Below are 20,392 nucleotides of genomic sequence, written 5' to 3'. Positions count from 1 at the left end.
TTCTCTGTAACTTGATAATTTGCTTTCTCTGCTTATATTTTGATTACTCTGCTTTTCATAAATAAGCAGTCTCGTTTTACACAAGTAAATATTTAGGCACATGATAGGAAAAAGCTGGACAGGGTTAGTTTGTTTATAAGAGCATATGATATTCCTGTGAACTTCTGAAATATTATGTTAGTTTCATGATGTCATCTTTGTAAATGGTAATTAAAGATAGGCTAGCAGAGTGGCATTGACTTGTTGTATTAATGTTTATAAATCGGGGGACAGAGCTATATTTTTTTGTAAGTGGGTAATCCCCTATCTTTTTAAGTGTCGAGAAAGCAAAGCTGATTTTCACAACCACACCTAAAGTTTTTGGCATCCCTTTTCTTTGTCTTCTTGTTGACTTTTTCACCTGACTGCCTTGGAGGTGTCACTCTTTCTGCCTTTCAAGTGCTGTCTCTGCTTTGAGTAAGTACTTGCCCTTACTGATTTAATTCCTGATTAGTTTGGACATCCATCCAAAAGCTTCTCAGACAATGCAACTGCTATTGAAGCCTTTTCAGAGTCCTTTTAAAACGGATAGGGTTCTGCTCCAGAAGTCTTTAGCACAGGACACCATCACAGATATTCTGTATTGCTTCTTCCCTTTCCCTCACGTAGTATGAGTGTTTTGCAATTCTGTGAATCCTTTACTTCTCGGATCATCTTGCTTAGGGTCCTGATGCTACCAAGACTGAAGTGGGGTAAAAACACAGGCTCCAGTAATCTGCAACCCTGCTTCCAGCCCCAGTATAAAGATGTCTATATTAGCAGCAGGGTGAACACATAACTTCATTAATAGTGCAGGATCAGACCACCTTTCTGCAGGGCTGCCCGGGGGGGGAGAGGGGGGGGCAAGTGGGGCAATTTTCCCCAGGCCCCGGCCTCACAGGGGCCCCCACGAGAATATAGTATTCTATAGTATTGCAACTTTTTTTATGGAAGGGGCCCCCGAAATTGCTTTGCTCCAAGCCCCCTGAATCCTCTGAGCAGCCCTGCCTTTCTGCAGGAAGCAGAAGAAAAAGGAGGGAGAGAGGTTTTGGAAGACTCAGATACAAGTCAAACAAAAATAGCTACATCTTTGGTTGTTCTCTTAAACTGTCTTTGTGGATTTTGTCCAGTGTGACTTTTCTTTTCCTATCTTGGGAACTGTTGGTTTAATATTGTCTGCATTTATGCTTTTATTATGCTATATATAGAATCCCTACAAATCCAGTGTTCCCAGGACATTTTTGTCCTTAATCAAACCCCTGTGGTCCTTGGTGTATAAATCTCTTGTAGTTTTAAATACTAAGAGAACTGGCCATTCAAGACAATTTCGGCATCATTACTCTGTGATATCAAATTGTTTATGCAAAAGTTTTTAGTATAGCTAAAACTGTATATATTGATAGTTTTTTGTGTGTGGGGCATGTGTATATGTTATCGTGGCTCATTGCCCTGATTTCTTTGAAATTATGATATGCTCTGGTGAGTTACTTGGATAAAACCTAATAATGTAAATCACGTGAAAAATAATTTTGGAACTTCACAAAAGACCGAAAAGTTGAATGCAGAGACGACCTGTTAAAATGTTGTAAATTGCCAGTGAGTTTTTAAACAGTGGTTCTGCTAAGAGTAATAAAGTATTTATTTAGCAATAGAATTAAATCATACTTAATTTTATTTTAATGATTTCTTAAGTAGTGAGTAGTATTTTAGTGGCACTGAACCATGCTTGTTGGTTCTACAGGGTTAATGGGCCCTGAGACTCTTCTAAAGGGGAGTGGAATGAACAAATATGCTTATTATGATCACTAAAATAATTTTTTATGATACCGCTTTAGGGAGAGCCTTGCATAATATTTGATCATGATTTCAGTTGTCTGACACTTGATTTTTTTTTTAATTGAAAGCTGATATATGTATATTCCTGAATACTTTTCTTTGACTGTTTGTTTCTCACTTCAATTTTTAAGTTTAATACATCAGACATTGGGAACAAAAGAGCAAATTACTGAAGCTGTGATGTTTTTCCTCATGTTACCCTGCCAGGTTATCTGATCGATTAACTGAAGTTGAGTGCGAGGCCATTCTATCCTGCATGTGTATTGAGCTTAGTCACTTTCAAACAAAACCTTTGTCTATATTTTTCTCTCTGATGTTCCTTCATTGGTAATTCCATGTCATTAAGAAAATAAGAATGACCCTACTGGGTCAGACCAAAGGTCCATCTAGCCCAGTATCCTGTCTTCCGACAGTGGCCAGTTCCAGACGCCCCAGAGGGGATGAACAGAACAGGTAATCATCAAGTTATCCATCCCCTGTTCCTCATTCCCAGCTTCTGGCAAACTGAGGCTAGGGACATCTTTCCTGCCCATCCTGGCTAATAGCCATTGATGGACCTGTCCTCCATAAATTTATCTAGTTCTTTTTTGGACCCTGTTATGGTCTTGGCCTTCACAACATTCTCTGGCAAGGAGTTCCACAGGTTGACTGTACGTTGTGTGAAGAAATAACTTCCTTTTATTTGTTTTAAACCTGCTGCCTATTAATTTCATTTGGTGACCCCTAGTTCTTGTGTTATGAGAAGTAGTGTAAACGCTTCCTTATCTACTTTCTCTACACCAGTCCTGATTTTATAGACCTCAATCATATCTCACCTTAGACATCTCTTTTCCAAGCTGAAAAGTCCCATTCTTATTTATCTCTCCTTATATGGAAGCCGTTCCATACCCCTAATAATTTTTGTTGCCCTTTTCCAATTCCAGTATATCTTTTTTGAGATGGGGAGTCGACATCTGCACACAGTATTCAAAATGTGGGCATACCATGGATTTATATAGCGGCAACATGATATTTTCTGTCCTATTATCTATCCCTTTCTTAATGATTCCCAGCATTCTGTTTGCTTTGTTGACTGCCGCTGCACATGGAGTGGATGTTTTCAGAGAACTATCCACAATGACTCAAGGATCTTTCTTGAGTGGCAACAGCTAATTTAGACCCCATCATTTTATATGTATAGTTGGGTTTATGCTTTCCAATGTGCATTACTTTGCATTTATCAACAGTAAATTTCATCTGCCATTTTGTTGCCCAGTCACCCAGTTCTGAGAGATCCTTTTGTAGCTCTTCTGGGTCTTAACTATCTTTAGTAATTTTGTATCATCTGCAAATTTTCCCACCTCACTGTTTTACCACCTTTTCCAGATAATTTATGAATATGTTGAATAGGGCTGGTCCCAGAACAGACCCTGAGGGACACCACTGGTTACCTCTCTCCATTTTGAAAACTGACCATTTATACCTACTCTTGGTTTCCTATCTTTTAACCAGTTTCCAATCCATGAGAGCACCTTCCCTCTTATTCTGTGGCAGCTTACTTTGCATAAGAGCCTTTGGTGAGGCTGATTAATTCTGTTTTATCAGGTAAAAAGCTAAAAAAGGCACGTGCTGCAGCTTCTGCCTTTGACCAATCAGAGGATCTTGTTTAAATCCACGAAGTGTCTTTCCTTTCTAAATACTTCATTCAATTACTCAGTTTGCGGCTGCTGTAGCACCGGAAATATCTTGCTTTATTGTTCTGTAGCACCACCTACAACCAAACAAACCAAAAACAACCCCCCCCCCCCAACCTCTTTAGGTTTCTTGACATATATTTTTGGTAAAAGCCACAAGCTAGTTACATTTTGAATCTAGGCATTTACGCATTGCTTGTCATCACAATACAGTAACTGCTCACTTAATGTTGTTTCATTGTTACGTTGCTGATCAATTGGAGAACATGCTTGTTTAAAGTTTCACAATGCTCCCTTATAATTTCGTTTGGCAGCCGCCTGCTTTGTCCACTGCTTGCAGGAAGAGCAGCACGTTGGAGCTACTGGTGGGGGTTCGGAACCAGGGTGAACTGGCAGCTCCCCATCAGGGCCGGCTCCAGGCACCAGCAAAGGAAGCAGGTGTTTGGAGCGGCCAATGGAAAGGGGCGGCATGACCGGGTCTTCGGCGGTGGGTCCCTCACTCCCTCTCGGAGGGAAGGACCCGCCGCCGAAGAATGAAGCGGTGCAGTAGAGCTGCCGCCGATCATGGCTTTATTGGCTTTATCTTTTTTTTGCTTTGCCGCTTGGGGCAGCAAAAAAGCTGGGGCCGGCCCTGCCCCCATCAGCTTCCTGTTCCCCTAAGTTCCCTGTGCGGCAGCCGCCCAGCAGGCTATCAGTTGCCGGCAGTTCAGCTGTCCCTCCCCCCACTGCCATGTGCTGCTCCTGCCCTCTGCCTTGGAGCTGCTCCCCAGAACCTCCTGCTTGCTGTGTGGGGCGGGGGGGAGGGGAGAAGGGAGCTAATATCAGGGTGTCCCCCTCCCCCTGCTCCTGCACCCCGCTTACTCCATTTCCAAAGGGCAGGGGGGACACACGACATGGCTCAGGATGGGGGGAGCTTGCTGGCAGGAGTCGCTGTCTGAACTTGCTGATCTATTTAAAAAGGCAGTGTACTTAGAGTGGGGTCAGTGTACTTAAAGGGGCAATGTACATCTCTCTCTCACACAGCGCGTCTCTGTCTGCCATGCTGTCTCCCCTCCCTCCATTCGTGCTGCCTTGTAGAGTGTGAGGCTACATTAACAATGTGTTAACCCTTGAGGGCTCAGCAATTGCTAGTTCATCACAGCCGATTGCTAGTTCATCATACAATAAGGCATTCCCTGGGAAGTATCCCACCCTCTGACTTATCCACCTCAACCAAGCATCGCAATCATCATTGCTGTGTACCAGTATTAAATTTTGTTTAAAACGTGTGTGTGTATAGTCTTTTGCCTGGTGAAAAAAATTTCCCTGGAACCTAACCCCCTTCCCTCATTTACATTAATTCTTATGGGGAAATTGGATTCGCTTAACATCGTTTTGCTTAAAGTTGCATTTTTCAGGAACATAACTACAATGTTAAGCAAGGAGTTACTGTACATGAATGCCTTACAAGTTCTAACTATTGCAGAGATTTTGCTATTAGGATTATCCAGTGAACTCCCCCAGAATTAGCTTCTACTGTGTTTTAAATACACCTCTACCCTGATATAACGCGACCTGATATAACACGAATTCGGATATAATGCGGTTAAGCAGTGCTCCGGGGGGAAGGGGGGGTTGCACACTCCAGCGGATCAAAGCAAGTTCGATATAATGCGGTTTCACCTATAACGCTGTCCTTGGGAACCAAAAAATCTTACCACGTTATATCGAGGTAGAGGTGTATAAATAAAATATATTACGGTGGGTCAGCTGTGTGACTACAGAAGACTTTTGTATTGAAAGTGCCTGCTCGCTTCCTGCATTCCTTTGCTTAATGGTTCCCGCCAACACTTTTTTTCATTATAAAGTGCTTCTCGTGACTTGTTTAATAGAGATTTTTAACTGAATTTAAATGTTTAAACTTTTTGCTACAAAAGTCCTGTATAATTTGGTACAAGCATATTAGTTACAGTGGAAAGATCCAATTTCCATTGAGTAATTCAGGAATTGAGACATTTCCTACAAACAGTTGCAGCTATATATGGTATAAGCTGCTTGGATCAGGAAACTTGTCCATTGTAATTACTGGAAAGAGCCTTGCACATGTGGGAAATTGTGTAATAATAAATGGTTGCTAATCAAACTGAGAGTGAAGTGGGAAAGCTAAAAGTAAATTTTGGATTATATTAAGGTCAATTATATATTTTTGATGTAGATTTTTTTTTTTTTAGGGCTGTCAGGTGACTAAAAAAATCTCGACTAATTATGCTGTTAAACAATAATAGAATACCATTTATTTAAATATTTTTGGATGTTTCCTCATTTTCAAATATATTGATTTCCATTACAACACAATACAAAATGTACCGTGCTCACTTTATATTTATTTTTATTGCAAATATTTGCAATGTAAAAAACAAAAGAAATAGTATTTTACAATTCCCCCATTAAAAGTACTGTAGTGTAATCTCTTTATCATGAAAGTTGAACTTACAAATGTAGAATTGTTAAAAGAAACTGCATTCAAAAATAAAACAATGCAAAACCTTAGAGCCTACAAGTCCTCTCTGTCCTACTTCTTGTTCAGTCAGTTGCTCAGACAAACAAGTTTGCGGGAGATAATGCTGCCTGCTTCTTGTTTACAATGTCACCTGAAAGTGAGAACAGGTGTTCGCATGGCACTCTTGTAGCTGGCTTCGCAAGATATTTACGTGCCAGATGTGCTAAAGATTCATATGTCCTTTCATATTTCAGCCACCATTCCAGAGCAAATGTGTCTATGCTGATGATGGGTTCTGCTCGATAATAATCCAAAACAGTGCGGACCAACGCATGTTCATTTTCATCATCTTTTCTTTTCTGATGGTTCGGGTTCTGTAGCTTCCACATCGGAGTGTTGCTCCTTTAAGACATCTGAAAGCATGCTCCACACCCAGTCCCTCTGAGATTTTGGAAGGCACTTCAGATTCTTAAACCTTGGGTCGAGTGCTGTATCTATCATTAGAAGTCTCACATTGGTACCATCTTTGCATTTTGTCAGATCTGCAGTGAAAGTGTTCTTAAAATGAACAACATGTGCTGGGTCATCCTCCAAGACTGCTATAACATGAAGTATATGGCAGAATGCGGGTAAAACAAAGAGCAGGAGGCATACAATTCTCCCCCAAGGAAATTCAGTCACAAATTTAATTAACACTATTTTTTTTTAACACGCGCCATCAGCATGGAAGCATGTCCTCTGGAATGGTGGCCGAAGCATGAAGGGGCATACGAATGTTTAACACATCTAGCATGTAAATACCTTGTAATGCCGGCTACAAAAGTGCCATGCGAACACCTGTTCTCACTTTCTGGTGACATTGTAAATAAGAAGCAGGCAGCATTAGCTCCCATAAATGTAAACAAACTTGTTTGTCTTAGTGGCTTCCTGAACAAGAAGTAGGACTGAGTGGATTTGTAGGTTCTGAAGTTTTACATTGTTTTGTTTTTTGAGTGCAGTTATGTAACAAAAAAATCTACATTTGTAAGTTGCACTTTCACAATAAAGAGATTGCACTACAGTACAGTAAAACCCCGCTATACCGCGATGCTTGGGGTCCAAAAAATTACATCGCGCTAAATGCGGGGTCGCGGTATAGCGGGGTTTCAAGCCCATCCGTGGTCCCCAAGGCGGTGCATTGATGTGCGCAGCCTAGTGCCCCTAGTGCCCAGCAGGGGAGAGAGCAGTGGCACCTGCAGCCCTGGAGCTCTCTGTGCCCGCAGGTGGGGGGCCGCAGCTCCTCTTGAAGCCGGAGAGGGGCCATGGCCCCGCACCTGCCCGGGACAGAGAGCACCGGCGCCCGCAGCCCTGGAGTTCTCTGTCCCCGGCAGGCACGGGGCCGCAGCTTCTCTCCCCTGCCTGGCATTAGGCGGGGGCACATCAATGTCCCGGCAGCCATCATGGCGTTGGCGACCACTGGTACAGTACATACAGTACTGTATTACTGTGTGTATTAAAGGGGGGCCAAATTGTGATAGTTATATGCGATTCCGCGTTATGGCGAGGCGCCTTATTGCGGGGTTTGACTGTACTTGTATGAAGTGAACTGAAAAAATGATTTTTTATCATTTTTACAGTGCAAATATCTATAATAAAAATATAAAGTGATCACTGTACACTTAGTATTCTGTGTTGTAATTAAAATTGATACATTTGAAAATGTAGAAAACATCCACAATATTTAATAATTTCAATTGGTATTCTGTGTGATTAAAACTGTGATTAATCGCGATTAATTTTTTTATTTAATCGCGTGAATTAACTGCGATTAATTGACAGCCCTAATTTTTCCCCCTCTTTGAAGCACTAGATTTTGACTGGGAAGCTTTGAAAATTGAACAGTGAGAACTTGCTGAGTTGAAATTCTGTCATACCTAACTTTTATTTCCTCATGTAAGTGGAACTACAGTTGATATTGGCACCTTAATGACCATGCCATATTTAATACATAATTTTGAGGAAATTTAGTTACAATAAATATACAGGTATGTATTTTTACTTATGAATCACATTACCATTAATGAAATTTAGGCTGATTCTCAGAGGCTCGTTGGGGGGTTCCGGGTGCAGGGGCATGGCAATGGGACTCAGGAGATCCAGGTGAAGGTGGTGGAGGTCTGGGTGTGATGAGATGGAGCTTGGGGGGAGGAGTTTGGGTATTGGGGACTCATTGGGGATTGATGGGGTAGGGGTCCAGGTGCAGCAGGTTGGGGATCAGTGAGGTGGGGGTCTGGGTATGTGGGGCTCGTTTGAGGGGTCCAGGTGTAGGCGGGTATGGCTTGTCAGGGTGAGGGTTCAATGGTCCTGCTTAACAGGGGAGCCCTGCTGAGGGGATGCCGCATGCTGGGCTCCTGCTTCCCCCTGCGATTCCCCTATCCCCTTTGATTCTCTATCCCCCACCCATCACTCCCACATTCCCCTCCCCCTGCCCTATTCCAGCCTCTTCCTTCCCCACTGCCTCTTCCCCCGCCCCCACACCCCCTTACCCTCCCTCACCTCATTTCCCCCACCTCCCCTTACCCATTGCGGGCACTCACTGTTGTACAGAAAAAAGGAGGGGTCCTAGCACACAGAAGGGGAGCATGACTGGCACTAGGACCAGGAGGCGGTGTTCCACTGCAGAGACAGTGGAGCTGAGATGCAGCCTCCTTCAGCTGGGCAGCTCTGTGCCTGCAGAATGAGGGGGGCAGTGGAATGTAACCCCATGTGTCGCCCAGGCCTTGCATCTGTGGAGGGGGATCCCCTCCAGTCCCCTCCAAAAACTGCACCAATGGTTGTGGTTGCCTGCTGTGATACACATTTGGTTCTGCCTCCAAGGAGCTGCAAGCAGGGGAAAGACTTGCTGTAATAGATCTGCAGACTTTTCTGCTATAATAAAGAAACTGTCACCTTAACTTACACGAAAATTTCCTATTTTCACTATTTTTAATTCTAGAATTTCATTGCAGAATATTTTACAAGGAAGCAGTGCTTTTTACTTAAATTTGAAGTGGAAAGGTATAAATGTCCCTGAAAAGTAGGCAGATTTCAGATTTAAAAATTTGTAGATCTGAAATGTAGTATTAAAGATAAATTGAAAAGCTTGTTAAAAACATATTAAATAGTATATTACCAAATCATTAAGAGTTTGTGTAAGACTTAAGTTTTAGAGGTAAATACATTTTAAAAAGCTGAAAATAATTTCCTCAGAGTTCAAGGTTGTTTCCTTTGAAACCATTTATCATTTAATGATTTTTTTGTGGCCAGTACCATGACATTTAGGTATATGACAAACAAAAAACAATATCTCATTGTTTCCTGCATTAGACAGCACAAATAACCACTCCACTCTTACATGTAGCAGTATAACTAAAATCTTAGTGAGACAAATACTTCACAGTTGAACAAATGCTTAATCAAACAGGTGTGTTGTTTGCTGTACTTAAAGTAAACCTCTATTTCTGTCGTAATAACAGAAGGTGCAAGTTCCACAGCTAGAGATGCTCCATCAAAAAACAACCTTTTGGTTCTCAAGAGGGGAGATCTGGGGACTCCTGGGAGTGTGAGAAGTATCTCAGCTGACCTCCACTGTCACATAGGTCCTGATCCCAAGCCCATTGAAGTCAACTGGAATCTTTCTATTAGCTTCAACAGGATTTGGATCAGGCCAATGATGCATATAGAAATTGAAGAGAATATCTCTAAATCCTAAAGCGCAGCATGGGGAGTAATCCTACCCTCTGAGATCTTGTTAAGTTTACATTTAATAATAACCTCTCAGTGTGATTTTCAAATATTTCATAGCTCATGATGTATCTTTTTCTTCACTGTCTTTCCTATTATGTCCATTTTAATATAAAAGGAAGTGTCATCTTTGACAAAAATAAATCCACCATTTCATAAGGAGAGAATTTAAAAACAGCTAAGCAATCAATATTTAAGAGTATTTCTTAATTATTTTTTCATGTGGGTTTGCATCCCTTGTAACTTGATCTCTTCCACAACTGTCCACAGGCGACTACTCTTGCCTACAAATTATCTACTTATAGATTGCTAGCACTTTGTCTCTTGCAGCAAAACATAAAGCCATGTGCTGGCCTCATCTTCTGTCACTACTAGCACGTAGAAATAGGTGGCACTACAGATTGGATACTTAACTGCAGCACCCTGGAATAGCTGATAGAGAGAAGTTTTTATGAGACTATACCTACCTCTACCCCAATATAACGCTGTCCTCGGGAGCTAAAAAATCTTACTGCGTTATAGGTGAAACCACGTTATATCGAACTCGCTTTGATCCGCCGGAGTGCGCAGCGCCCGCCCCCCGGAGCACTGCTTTACCGCATTATATCCGAATTCGTGTTCTATCGGGTTGCGTTATATTGGGGTAGAGGTGTATATCTAGGTCGGACAATGTTAAATGCAGCATCAGGACAGTATATGATTAATGAAATACACTTTGGCGATCCATAAATTGCACAGCTGGCATGGAAAAGTTACGTAAATTTAGTTAATTGATGTAAAATGGACAAAAGAAATAGGAAAAGATTTTTAATCTACATGTATATTACTAATTAGGAATAAAATATACTTACAACCACTAATTATTTAAAACAACCTATTTGTCAGTTGTCATTCACGTTTGTCAGTGTGTTCAAAACAGTTTAAACACGTGATGTGACATAGTCATGTCATTTAAGGTGGTAAATACTTGAATTGGAATTTCATAAATTGTTGTTTATGAAAGTAGCCATGTTAACTGATACTTAGGAGGCTTGTATCCTGCCATCTTTAGGGTATATTACAGTAATTAGCTTTTCTTATAGAACAAAAACTCCTGCCATACCTCCTCAAATTATAATCTTGTCAAATCTTGCAAACTCTTCAGGCTTAATTGGTAGTTGGATGGGAAATTTCAAGCATAAATCTAAAATAGTGGTTCATGATTCTTTAGATGGTACTTCTTCCTTTGATTAAACTCTGAAGTGGTTCCCCTGGTATTGCATTAGGTGCACTGTTTCTAGAGGTGTAGCATCTTTCAGATAAGATGTAAACCCAAGGTCTTGACCACTTTTAATTATTAAAGAACCCTGTGCATTTTGCTCAAGATCAATTTAGGACAGCTGTTCTAGCCAAATTCCATGTGGGTAATTACATTCTGTCTATCAAAAACTAGCCCTGCATTTTCAATTGAATACAGTAGTCATCTGCTGTGCTAAATAGTTACCTAGTATTGCTGTTACTTTCATCCTTGGAGGCTGCTGCACTTCAGTGGTGAGCCTGCATGTTTATAGTTTGTAAAATGTTTTTTGGATGTTTGGTATGTGTGTGTGTAAGGTAATAAACGTAAAATAAGATTATTAGATTGCAAATGCTGGTTTTGAAATCTTTGTATGCATTGCTTTAAGATTTAGAGGCTTCTGAAACTGGTGGTGGGGCCAAATGACACAAACTACAGGTGTTGTCTTTTGAAATAAGACATTCTGGTACATTGCATGGTATAACAGTGAAAAAGAGCTGGAAGCCTATGCATAATATGATTCGTAAATGGACATCAATATGCTAATTGGCTCAATGTGCACATAGAATGGAACATTTCTTGTAAGTTTGAAACACTGCTACAGGGAAGCTCAGTGACTACTATTTGAAGTGCCCTTTGCATATGGAATTGTCAAGTAAACAAAATGAACTTTCCCAGAATGTATGCAACTGCTGTTTTTTCTAAGATAAAAGCCATGTATAGCATGGTATTTCATCATAGTAAAGTAGTCAGTGACACTACAAAGTTGCTCTGAATCTTCATAACTTTTTCTATTTTGCTAGTTAAGATGACAATTTTCACGATCCCTCAAAGTGGTAGGTCTTAAAAATGAAAAAGTTGCAAGAAAATCTGAAATTTTACCTTCAGTGCATATGGTGATTTGAAATAGAATAGCCAATGGTTCACGCTGATCCCTGAATAAGGAAGACGCTGTCATATTTTGTTGACATATGACTTTTGTACTTAATTTGATCATATTTAAGACTGGGTGTAGGCATTTGATTGCAACGGGGTATTTTAAAAGTTATACAGACAGCATACTGTATTTAGTACTTAACTGTACTGGACAAAGGAAACTTTTCAAGGAAAATGAAGCTGTTTGAAAGGGAAAGTATTTTTCTATTTAGGCTAGCTAAATATTTCGTAATGCTTTTTTCTCTTTTCTGTAATCTGATTTTTGTAATTTGAGAATAAAGTGGATAATAATGCTAATTTAGTTCTGAGGGGGAAGGGAGGATTTTTAACTGCCCTAGAGAACCTAAGCTGAGTAGAAGAATTGTGTTCCAATCAATGTCTTAGGACCCAGGGGAAAGGAAGCAATTGAGTTTGCATTCTGTAGTTCCAAATTCAGCAGTCTTTATTCTGGCAAATAATGTGTTGATTTCAATGTGAACTAGCCCTAAATAAGGACTTGAGGCCATGTTTACACTATGTGGAGTACAGTGGGATAGCTACGGCACCACCCCATAATGTGAATGCAGCTTGCAGTGACAAAGGGTTTTTCCGTTGGTGTAGGAGCACCACCTTCCTGAGTGAAAGTAGCTAGGTCATTGGAAGCATTTTCCTGTTGATTTAGCTGCTTCTACATTGAGCAATAGATTGGCATAGCCATGGTGTTCGGGTGTAGATTTTAAGTATGGACTAGACCTGAGTTCAAGAGTATAAAATATGGCATTTGATGTCTAGATCCTCCTTGTGTTATCTAGTCTTGGGTTCTAGGGTTAACCAAGACTAGGCAAAAAATTTTTAAACATAATACGTAATATTTTAGCATTTTATAATTTAGTACAAGTCTTCAATTTTTCTTAGGGTTTGAGCTATCTCAGGGATTGGCAACCTTTGGCATGCGGCCCGCCAGGGTAAGCCCCCTGGTGGGCCGCGCTGGTTTGTTTACCTGCAGCGTCCGCAGGTTCAGCCGATCGTGGCTCCAGGCCAACGGGGCTGCAGAAAGTTGGTGCGGGCTGAGGGATGTGCTGGCCACCGCTTCCCACAGCCCCCATTCGCCTGGAGCGGCGAACCGTGGCCAGTGGGGGCCGCGATCGGCTGAACCTGCAGACGCTGCAGGTTAACAAACCGGCTCAGCCCGCCAGGGGGCTTACCCTGGTGGGCTGCGTGCCAAAGGTTGCCGATCCCTTAGCTAGACAAATGATCACTTGATAGTGTAGACCAGGCTTCAAACTATAGTTAGGTCGACAAACTGCCTTACGTTTACTTAACTGTGTAAGCGTCTTCACTATACAAGGGGTCCCCGGTATACATCTCCTCCTTATCCATTGTTTCGGATATCCATCGCTCATCAGTAGGGGAACATGTTCCGATTTAGGTTGGTCCTGATCTGCATATCCCCTATTGTACAGTACTGTACTTGCATCCACTGGCCACGTTCAAGGCTTATTACCCATAGAGGACATTCTCCATGCTGAATAAGGAGATGGCAGGTGAAGGAAAGCCCAGTGTAAAGGAGTTTTGGAAGTCCTACAACATCTTGAATGGTGTGGAAAACATTGATGTGTCGTGGGAAGAGGTCACTTTGCAATGTATGAACAGTGTTTGGCACTGTGCATTGCCAGATGCTGTCCACAGCTTCATGGGATTTGATGCTGTTCCTGCTGTCGAGCAAGAAATTGTCAAGTTGGCGAAGGATGTCGGCTTCAAGGAAGTGGAGGAGGATGATGTATGGGAGTTGTTGGAGTCTCATGCTGAGCAGACAAATGAGGAACTGATTGAACTGGGCCAACAATGGATATCCGAAGAAAGCAAGGACGATGATGACGATGACATAAGGCAGGAAGCCAGAAATCTGATGACAAAGAATCTCTCCCATTTCTTTGGATTGCTGGATGAGATGACGGAAATCATACAGAGTGGGGATCCATCTCGTGAACGGTCTGACAAAGTCTCCAGGCCTCTCAATGATGCAATGGCTTGCTACAGGGAGATCTACCATTCAAAGATTCATGCAGGAGAGCAGATTTTGATAAAATCCTTTTTTAAGACTTCTGCAACCAAAAAGCCAGCCACAGAAAAGCCAGCCCAAGAAAGCCCAGCCACCACCCCTTCCTAAGTTTAGTGTAATTGACACTGTTTTATACTGTACTGTATTTATTATATTAAAATGTTCTACCTGTTTGAATGACGTTGTTGTCAGACACTCCCGGTGTGGTGCTCTTCTCTGTTCAATGTTGATATCAATCAGCTGCGTGCATGTGTTCCCTCTGTGTGCTGCCCCAGCTCTGCACAGATGGCTGACACAGCAGATCCCAAGAGAACCCCCAATGACCACAGACTCTAGTAAGGTACGAAGGCACATTTATTGTTGACGAGAAACAGTCTCCAGCTTTCCCTGGCATAGAAGTCTAAGGTGCTGCTAGCTAGTACATATGTGCTCCCTGACAATGGACTCAGCTCAGTCAGTGGCGGGACTTTCCACTGCCCCCTAGGCTGGACAAAGATATCCACTCAGAGATGCATTCTTATACACAGGTACAAACAAGTTAAAGATCACTCTTGACGTATTGAGGTGCAACCCCACTACGTAGTAAGGTGCCACCTCTCACCTTGTACATGTTGGTTTGAACAAAACAACTCTATCCATCATATTACCCTTTTGGCCCTGTCATTGGGATGGGTAAGCTTGTTCCTTGTTATGTGTGGAATGTACAAGTATGCGAATGTTCTGATATCTGGTGTCCAGTACCTTTTTAGGTATGTCTCTTTTTGCAGCATCAGCCCTTTCCTTGCCAGCTTCTGTGAGCAGGGCCTGCCTCTAGCTCACAGCTTAACTTTGCTTTATGTTAGCAAAGTCTTGACCATTACTTTAGGTCAGGCCTCAGGCCTCATACTGGGCCTGTGATAAGGGTTTATGTTTCAGGGCCTCACCTTACTACAGATGTTAGTAGGGTTCTGTAACCGTGCCTTTGTGGGTCACAACTGACCATATCAAATTCAGGACAAACTGCTGAGAAATAGGACAGACATACCCCAAACTGGTGGTTATTCTTCCAATATCTCCAGTTCCAGACACAACCCTAGGAACCTTCATCTTGCAGTGTCCAGTTATGCCCACTGAATGCTGCAAACGTATATGACTTTGTCAGTTTAACAAAGACACGCTTCAAACCAAACACACCGCTTCAGGTAGAATGAACAAACAAATTTGTTAATCACAAAAGATAGATTTTAAGTGATTATAAGTCAAAGCACAACAAGTCAAATTTAGTGAAATGAAATAAAAGCAAAACACTTTCTAAGCTGATCTTAACACTTTCAGTGCCTTTACAAACTTAGATGCTTCTCACCACAGGCTGGCTGGTAGCCCTTCAGCCAGGCTTTTGCCTTTGATCAACGCTTCAGTCGCTTGGTGGTGATGGCTGTAGATGGAGGTGGAAGAGAGGGGGAGCATGGCAAAAGTCAGTGCAGGGACTCCTGGCGAGGATGTGCGTAGACAATAGAAGGAGTGCAGTGTTGATGCAAAGAGCCTATTAAATTACTGTGGTGGCTGCAGGTCGACCTAGCTTCTTAAGTCAACTTAATTTTGTAGTGTTTTGTAGAGTTCCTCACATCAGTTCAAGGAGGGCTGATCTTAATTTCCTTAGCACACTTTAAAAGTTAGTAACTACTTGTCCTTATAACCTTTTAAGATGCTACATGATGTATTTGAAGTGAATTATCAGGTTGCTAAGGTGAAGAAACCTTAATGTGTCCTTTTGTAAGAGTAGAACTGGTATTGTGCCTGAGGAAAGAGAGAGGACCTATAGGTCTCCTTAGTTTCTCTCTCTAGCTGAATATATAGTTTAAGCAGCTCTAACGGAAATCAAGTCATGATTCCTAAGAATGGGTGACAGGAAATCTTATTAGGTCCCCTGTAACTAGGCAATCAAAATATTTGAAAGAAAGATGTATTTGAAAGAGAGAATATTTGAAAGAGTTTGAATTGGGCTGGTATGTGGCAGTATGGTATACCAGGTTCTTTTGTGCTACCACTTTGCTCTCCAAAGCTTTAGCTTTAATTTTTAAGTCTATAGCTATTATGGCTGAGATACACTCAGGCCTCGTCTACACTGGCGCTTTACCGTGCTGCAACTTTCTCACTCAGCAGGGTGAAAAAAACACCCCCCTGAGTGCTGCAAGTTACAGTGCTGTAAAGTGGCAGTGTAGACAGTGCACCAGTGCTGGGAGCTACTCCCCTCGTGGAGGTGGTAGGTGGTTTTTTTGTTTGTTTGTTTGTTTAATAGTGCTGGGAATGCTGCACCGGTGTGGGGACTCCCAGCGCTGGTGCCGCGACTACACAGCCTCGTTAAAGTGCTGCTGCGGCAGCACTTTAACTTTGCCAGTGAAGACATGCCCTCAGTTTGTGTTTGAAGCTAACTATTGCAGTTACATCTTCCTGCTTTAGAAGAACCTGAAAGAATAGCTGTAAGTGGTGTGAACTGCCCCATTCATTTCAATTAGTGCTGACTCAAAGGAATGATGCTCAAAGGAATCTAGCATTGTACAGAGTACCTGTTGAGTGGGGAGTAGAGTCTAGAGAACATGCAGTCATATTTTAAACCTCTACCTAATCTGCCATAAGTGATGTCTCATGTAGGCAGAGTATTTAGTAGAACTCTACCACCATTTATCAACTTTGATTCCTGGGCTGAAGTATAGTGAAAATAACGTTATTTTCAAATAACTCAGAGTCTGTATCAGTGAGGTTAGCGCTTCTGAGCATCCCATAAAGCTTCAGGCAGTATCACATAGGAAATGCTGATATCAAGTCATCTAGGAGAGTGGCTGGTGACAAGATTCCACAAAGAGATGCTAATAGTATTTGCAAAGACAAAATGCTGTGTAATGTAACAATAAATAAATAAATTCTGTGGCTATGTTCTGTAAGTTCCTTAGGATAATATTGAAAAACCTCTTATTGACACTGAAATTTTGTATTTGATATTTTAGTATGAATGTGTAAAGGCTTAATCTAAAAAGATGTGAGCCTTTTTGGCTAAATTTTATGGCACTGACATAGTAACTCTCTTACTCTATTTAATACACGTACTTTATAAACTGTTAACTGTTAATAAACATTATTTTATAGGTTTGCCTGAATCTATCATTGCATCTGCATGCTCAAGAAGTGGCCAGAGGGTTCTACATGTTGACTCGTAAGTTACTCCAGTGATATACTTCACTGATCATTTAAGTGTTTGGAAATAGATTAAAATCTCTAACTTGAACTGATTCTATGATTCTAAAATATGTAGCCAAAGTTACTGTTGCAAATCTGCTTTTTTTGGGAGGGGGGGATGAGGCGAATGGAGGGGAGAGCTTTGTGAGAATCTCAACATTAACCATTACCCAGCTACATATCTTATGGGGCAAAAGATAGTGTCTGGATTCAAGTACAAGTTGCTGAACTGAGTACAAATGTAGGTGCCTAAACTTAGACACTAAGGGCTTGTATACACACAAACTGCTACAGTGGCATTGTCTCAGCTGTGCTGCTGTAGCACTTCAGTGAAGATGCTACCTACGCCAGTGGAAGAATCCATTGGCGTAGGTAACACGGGTCTACAATTTTTGAGAAGTCGTCTGCTTCAGAGATAAAATGTGCTATTTATTATGTATTTTGATGTGCTGAATTCAAATATGACAATTAAAACAACTGATTGGCTACTGTTTCTAAGATATTTAAGTTTTTACATTTTATGTCTATGTATATTGTGTAGATAGTAGAGTTTTAATCATAAATTGTAAACCTAGGCCTTTTCATGTGTTTATGGTTGCTTTACATGATAATATTTCACCTGTCCTGTTTATGTAACACTTTAAAAATCAGCAAAAGGGTTATATAAATCAAATGTATTATGAAACAAAAGGCAAAAAACGATTCTGTACATAGTGTAGTCCTATTCAGTGTTTTCTCAGCGCTTCTTGGCTTGTCTCTTGTATTCATTAACTGGAGCATCTCTTGTCACTGTCCAGCAATAGTCTGCAAGCATTGATAGGCTCCATTTGCCCTGATAGCGTTTCTCCATTGTTGCAATGTCCTGGTGAAATCGCTCGCCATGCTCGTTGCTCACTGCTCCGCAGTTCGGTGGGAAAAAAATCTAGATGAGAGTGCAAAAAATGTATCTTTAGTGACATGTTGCAACCAAGGCTTTTGTATGCCTTGAGGAGGTTTTCCACCAACAGTTGTCTGCCTTGTTGTTTCCGAGAAAATTTATTGCCACTAACTGGAAGGCTTTCCATGCCGTCTTTTCCTTGCCACGCAGTGCATGGTCAAATGCATCATCTCGAAGAAGTTCACGAATCTGAGGACCAACAAAGACACCTTCCTTTATCTTAGCTTCACTTAACCTTGGAAATTTTCCACAGAGGTACTTGAAAGCTGCTTGTGTTTTGTCAATGGCCTTGACAAAGTTCTTCATCAGACCCAGCTTGATGTGTAAGGGTGGTAACAAAATCTTCCTTGATTCAACAAGTGGTGGATGCTGAACACTTTTCCTCCCAGGCTCCAATGACTGTCGGAGTGGCCAATCTTTCTTGATGTAGTGGGAATCTCTTGCACGACTATCCCATTCGCAGAGAAAACAGCAGTACTTTGTGTAGCCAGTCTGCAGACCAAGCAAGAGAGCAACAACCTTCAAATGGCCACAAAGCTGCCACTGATGTTGGTCATAGTTTATGCACCTCAAAAGTTGTTTCATGTTGTCATAGGTTTCCTTCATATGGACTGCTTGACCAACTGGAATTGATGGCAAAACATTGCCATTATGCAGTAAAACAGCTTTAAGACTCGTCTTCGATGACTCAATGAACAGTCTCCACTCATCTGGATCGTGAACGATGTTGAGGGCTGCCATCACACCATCGATGTTGTTGCAGGCTACAAGATCACCTTCCATGAAGAAAAATGGGACAAGATCCTTTTGACGGTCACAGAACATGGAAACCCTAACATCACCTGCCAGGAGATTCCACTGCTGTAGTCTGGAGCCCAACAGCTCTGCCTTACTCTTGGGTAGTTCCAAATCCCTGACAAGGTCATTCAGTTCACCTTGTGTTAGGAGGTGTGGTTCAGAGGAGGAGGATGGGAGAAAATGTGGGTCCTGTGACATTGATGGTTCAGGACCAGAAGTTTCATCCTCTTCCTCTTCTGACTCAAGTGAGAATGATTCTGGTGCATCAGGAACCGGGAGTCCTTCTCCGTGGGGTACTGAGCGTATAGCTGATGGAATGTTTGGATAATGCACTTTTTCTTCTTTGACACACCTTTCCCAACTGGAGGCACCATGCAGAAGTAACAATTGCTGGTATTATCTGTTGGCTCTCTCCAAATCATTGGCACTGCAAAAGGCATAGATTTCCTTTTCCTGTTCAACCACTGGCGAAGATTTGTTGCATAAGTGTTGCAGCATATGTGTGGGGCCCACCTCTTGTCCTGATCTCCAATTTTGCAGCCAAAATAAGGGTGATAGGCTTTCTTAACCATAGTGGTTATACTGCGCTTTTGTGATGCAAAAGTCACTTCACCACAAACATAGCAGAAGTTATCTGCACTGTTCGCAGAAGTACGAGGCATCTCTGCTCACTTTGGCTAAACAGAAATGTGTCCCTTTGCAAAATCAAACACTGACAAATAAGAGAGCACGACACTGTATGATTTCTAGAGCTGATATAGGGCAATTTTTTCAGCAGAGTTATATAAGCTTAATTATGATTGCATCATCCATGACATCTAGGAATAACATGATGCAATTCATATCATGTATGACGCAATACCAGCTTCAGATTGCATCATTCATTGTTTTGCCTAAAAAGCAAGTACTGTCCAAACCCAGTCATAGATTTATTCATAGATCCAGTCAAAGATGTAATTTTAGTCATTTCTGGTTGAAATTGAGATCCCTTCCCTTTATAACTCACTTATCCTCCGCCATTCCCAAGTCAAGGGTCGTATATACTGACCCAATATCATATCTTGAAAACTAGAGCCAATCAACAATTTTAAGCATCATTTTCGTTCTCAGTGACCCAGAATTAGTAAAGTTTGACTACATTTATATCAGAAGCATTTTGGCTGTAAAGCAGTGTAATCCATCTCCTCGAGGGATGGTAGCTAGGTCAATAGCAGAATTCTTCTGTTGACCTAGTTTTATCTACACTGGTGGTTGGTCGGTTTGAACCTTTCACACCGCTGAGTGACATACTTAAACTGACCTGATTTCCTAGTGTATACCAGGCCTTAAATTAAAGGGATAATCCTAATCGCATCTTCCTAAACATTTCCTGATCTACTTACATATCTGGATTTTTAAATGAGTAGTTTCTAGGTATGATACT

The 20,392-nt window shown here is 41.5% G+C and overlaps 1 protein-coding gene across 1 annotated transcript in view; it reads left to right on the top strand.

Moving 5' to 3' along the window:
- The window catches only part of CHM (CHM Rab escort protein), a 153,315-nt gene that overhangs the window by 8,628 nt on the left and 124,295 nt on the right, over nt 1–20,392 (top strand). Inside the window, exon 2 of the mRNA XM_054040368.1 lies at nt 17,145–17,211. Within this exon, the coding sequence (XP_053896343.1) occupies nt 17,145–17,211 (67 nt within the window). The remainder of the gene's footprint in view (nt 1–17,144; nt 17,212–20,392) is intronic.

This window comes from Malaclemys terrapin, chromosome 9 (assembly GCF_027887155.1).
Source record: "Malaclemys terrapin pileata isolate rMalTer1 chromosome 9, rMalTer1.hap1, whole genome shotgun sequence".
Taxonomy (NCBI): Eukaryota; Metazoa; Chordata; order Testudines; family Emydidae; genus Malaclemys; species Malaclemys terrapin.
Note: the sequence above shows the minus strand (reverse complement) of the source record. Positions and strands in the feature narration are given on the sequence as shown.